Raw genomic sequence first — 4,352 nt, 5'->3', positions numbered from 1 at the left:
AAAGTAAGTAAAGCATATGATACTTATGAGTTATGAGCGATTAATTATAAATTTTTGTGATTACTCTAGCTTGTTACACTAAAAGTTATAGAACGCACAATAAAATATTCCGGTTCCGAATTTAAACGACAGTGGATAAAATATTTTTATTATTACAAAGTGCAGATGGACAGGATAGTTCTGTGAGAAATTAGGAGACTGAATAGTCCTATTCACAGTCCCCGCCGCCATCTTGGATACAAACATGAAAACGAGGCGAGAGTTGACTCATAATCAAAACAAACATTGTTGTCATTGCTGAGTTTTTGGCAAAAATGGTTCTAGTTTTTCAAAATGTCAATCTCAATTCGTTAGAAGACATTCAGAAACTTTCTGTAAAGAGTCTTAGAGATGTTTTACGTTCCTACAAAGAAAATACGGGCGGCATAAAGGCCGATCTCGTCCTAAAAGTCTACGCGATTCTTATGTCACACGTGCTAGATGGCGGGCCAAGCTCAACACAAGTTCAAGGTCAAACTGGTAAAGATACTGCAACTTTCAAGTACTCAGCAGTTCTGCAACGTATTTCTCCGCTGGGATTTAGTGCTGATCTTCGGAAATTGCCGGCTTTGAGCTTCGTGCAGCATTGCGTTCTCAAGCGACGGAGATATTTTGCGGGCTGCATGTTCTTGTCCTGCAGGACTCGGCATCTCGAATGGAAAAGGACAGTGTAATCACACTGGTGGCGTTCTCTTTGCAATGGAAGGCTTTTGCCGAAGAGGGTTACAAAATCATCCTGAACCTCTATCATGCACCTCAAGGCTGTCTGTATGGGTAGTTCCGCGCAACCAAAGTGTCACTGCTAAACCCTTAGACGAAATATTAATAAGAAAAATTCGGTTCGGGAAACCAGACATCAGAACAACACCAAAGGTGATGAATTTCGATCCTCGCCCCCTTTATCAAAGAGAGGTCGATCCAGAAAGACTAAAGCACTTGTGTGATAGCATGCAAAAGTGCCTTCCATGGAGTATGTTGTATTTGTTTCATGACTGAAGCACTCAAAGATGCCCCTGAAGCTACAGGCTATGGGGGTAGTAGTACTGAACCTAATGAGGCTGGGAGTGATTTGCAACCAACTGCATTCAATGACAGTTATGATATTGCAACTGATAAATTCAAAGATATGATTGACATTCATGTATCAAATCTGAAGATTTCAAAGGATGAGGCAAATGATATAGAAATCAAAACTAGAGGTCAAAATGGAAATATTTTGTGGAAAGAAAAAAGAAAACAACTTCTCACTGCATCTAACTTTGGTAAAGCAGCTAAAACCAAAGTTGAACCAAGTAAAAAACTTGAGTCTATGCTATACACAGAATTTGTAACTGAGTCTGTGCTTTATGGAAGAGAAAATGAAGCAAATGCTGCAAAATTATACAAATCAAAGTTAGAGGATGAGGGACATGTGTTAACAGTTGAGGAGCCAGGACTAATGATTTCACATCAAAAGCCACAGAATAGTAACAAACACAGTAACAGGGCAAACGTGGGGACTGGAGGTTAAATGTCCAATCAGTAAATCTGGTATGACAGTCCACGAAACATCTAAAGGGAAGGGTTTCTTCATACAGGAAATAGAACAATCCAGGTTCAAATTAAAACAAAATCATGATTATTACATGCAAGTTCAGGGACAGCTTTTTGTATCTGAATTACCATTCATTGACTTTGTAGTTTTCTTTGGAAATGACAAACCTTTGTACATTGAAAGAATTTTATTTAATAGCAAACAGTGGTGGGGTAACATTTTCCCAAAATTAGAACATTTCTATAAAAGAGCCCTCCTTCCAGAAATTCTGACACGGCGCGTGCACGCCAAGAGGTGCTTTATCGGCAAGGGGGGTGGGTCCCATATAGGAATTCTTAAACCTTATAAGCATGATATGTAATAACACTCTTGCTACCATAACATACCAAAAATGATCCAGAAAATATCTGCTTTACTCTGGTACAATTTTTCCCTGTCAAAGGGAGGCTTTTTGAATTTTCCCAGGTAGCCCCCGTGGGCATTTACATTTACCTGGCCATTTGGTGAGATCCCAATCAAAGCTTTCCAAGTGTTATGATGCTTATAGTCACTCCGTGTTTCGCTTTGGGCCAGCATTGCTGATGGTGTCTCCATGAATACTTCAGTACAATCTAAAATTATTCTGGTGGTTGGATAAGCCTCAGCAAACTCTCTTGGCATGTTCTCCCAGATTCGCACTTGGCTTTGAAAAGGGAATATTCCCTGAAGTTCCACATACAAAAGATTTATCCAAGTAACACATATCTTTGATACTAATCCAGTGATGATGTTGAATCGCTGAGCAAGGTCCTTCACAAAAAGACCTGCTTTTAAACGGAGTAAGGTTAAAAACAGCTCCTCGAGGTGTGACAGCTTTCTCTTTGGTCTAGGTTTTTCTTTTCAGGTTCCTCTTGGTAGGGCTGGGGGCCTTTCATAGACTTTTCTCCCCTCCAATACTGTAATTTCTCAAGTTTAGGTTCGATGTAATGATAAAAATGAGGGCATCATAATTTTGAAAACCAGTGTAAAACAAAACTGCCTGATCATCATTTTTAATAGTTTCCAACGAAAACTGTCTCTCTTCGTACTCCTTGCAGAGTTCTTCAAGCTTTTTTATCTCCTTCTCAGTATCCAACACAGCTTGCTTGAGCCTTTCTGTTTCTTTTGTTGATGCTTCTTTCTCTACGAGGTTATACTGAGTGTTGTCAACAATATCAGTCCCTTTGGTGTTGAAGTTATTTATTGACAAATCTGTCTGGCAAGCAATTTCACGATACTTTCCTCCTCCAACTGATTCACTCGTTTTCTGCTTCTTGCTAGATGGTTTCTGTGGCAATAAAAGTCTTTCCTTGGGTGCCTGTCGCTCTGCAGATGAGTGGGTTTTCCGTAGCGGAAGATCTTTACTTGGTTCGGCTTCTGTAGATAATACAAATATTCCGCATTAAATGAAGAAAAATCAACTATAGCCATGCGAGCCACATCACTCGGGCCCTAAAAATCACAAGAAACTAACGATTATTTCAGAAACTAACTCTTTTCGTGGTGTATTTGCATTGAGTAAGAATTACTATTCTGAGGTAAACACTTCAAAAGAAGACGAGAAAGAATGGTTTGTTAAGACTCTTTTAACGCGAAAATGAAAAAAGGCAGAAGTACGGCATAGTGAAATGGACCAGAAGCAGAAGGAGATAGACCTCCAGACAAAGAAGCACGAAGACCTCATGAAGGTACTGATAGCTAAGCAACAGCAACAGCTCAACAAGACTTCCAACAAATGATGTTGATTAATTTATTTCAGTGATTTATTTTGCATCACTTATAATTAGCTATTACAAGATTTAAAATGATGTTTGTAATAATTACATCATCTTTTCTGTCAACAACTTTTTTTGACAATGGCTGAGCAAACAGGATGTATGTCAGATACAAATATGCCTCATTTATCAGATTTTGCATGCAAAAATGTTTACACAGTGCTGTGAAATCTGTGTTTTATTTTGTTTTTCATTTTAAGAGTACAAGATTCTTTCTATCTAAAACGTTTTTTGGTGGAGCAGAATTGAATAAGAAGCGCAGAATGGAAAACAGAATTCCAGTGTTGGGAAACTGAAATTGGACAAGGGTCAAACAACAATTCAATACTATTTAAAATACTATATCAAAGACCAATATTTACAAATAAATCCTGTGAGGGGTGGGGAGCATTGCAAGCCCCTATGAAACAAGAATTCCATTTGTGTATTAATTCTATTTAAAAAATATTTATATGCATATGTAATTATCAGTCAAAAGATGAAAAAACTGAAAAAAAAATTATCATAAATTTAAAGATATTGGCATAAATATGATCCATAACATTTTACAGCCTTGATATTATTTAAATACATATTTGGTATTTATTTGATATTATATATTAGAGATTTTTGGTATTTAGATATGACTGAAATACATTAAAAGTGCTCTTAACTACAACTCCGAGAACTTATATTAGATTTTACTATTTAGATATAGATCCCTCGTCACAGATAAATTCATAGCATGGTGACAACACTACTGTTGGTCTCAAGACTCCTATTTGTGTGACTTGGTTCAATCCCCTTCACCTTTCAAGTGAATCAATACCCTTCCTGAGGAAAATGTCACAAGAACAGGCTTTACTACTGCACACAGAGATGTGGCTGCACCCAACCTGCCTCAATCACCCTGTAGTACTATATGAAAACCCAACCATGAAAACGCCAAATCGAGAAAAATTGAAAGACCTTGAGCTATCGCAATACTACCAATTCAGCCTTTAAAC

General features: G+C 37.6%; 1 protein-coding gene and 1 pseudogene across 1 annotated transcript; one reads left to right on the top strand and one right to left on the bottom strand.

The window, feature by feature from the left end:
* Positions 1–314: 314 nt before the first annotated feature.
* Positions 315–1,934, top strand: LOC125568048. The gene is made up of 4 exons (XM_048729358.1): positions 315–541; positions 624–745; positions 1,038–1,505; positions 1,579–1,934. Exons 1-4 carry the CDS (start codon positions 315–317, stop codon positions 1,932–1,934), a joined length of 1,173 nt encoding a protein of 390 aa, XP_048585315.1.
* Positions 1,935–2,239: 305 nt separating this feature from the next.
* Positions 2,240–2,993, bottom strand: LOC125568047 (annotated as a pseudogene).
* Positions 2,994–4,352: the final 1,359 nt, after the last annotated feature.

Source organism: Nematostella vectensis, chromosome 6 (genome assembly GCF_932526225.1).
Source record: "Nematostella vectensis chromosome 6, jaNemVect1.1, whole genome shotgun sequence".
Taxonomy (NCBI): Eukaryota; Metazoa; Cnidaria; class Anthozoa; order Actiniaria; family Edwardsiidae; genus Nematostella; species Nematostella vectensis.
The sequence above is the reverse complement of the archived record's forward strand: the minus strand, read 5'-3'. Positions and strand labels throughout refer to the sequence as shown.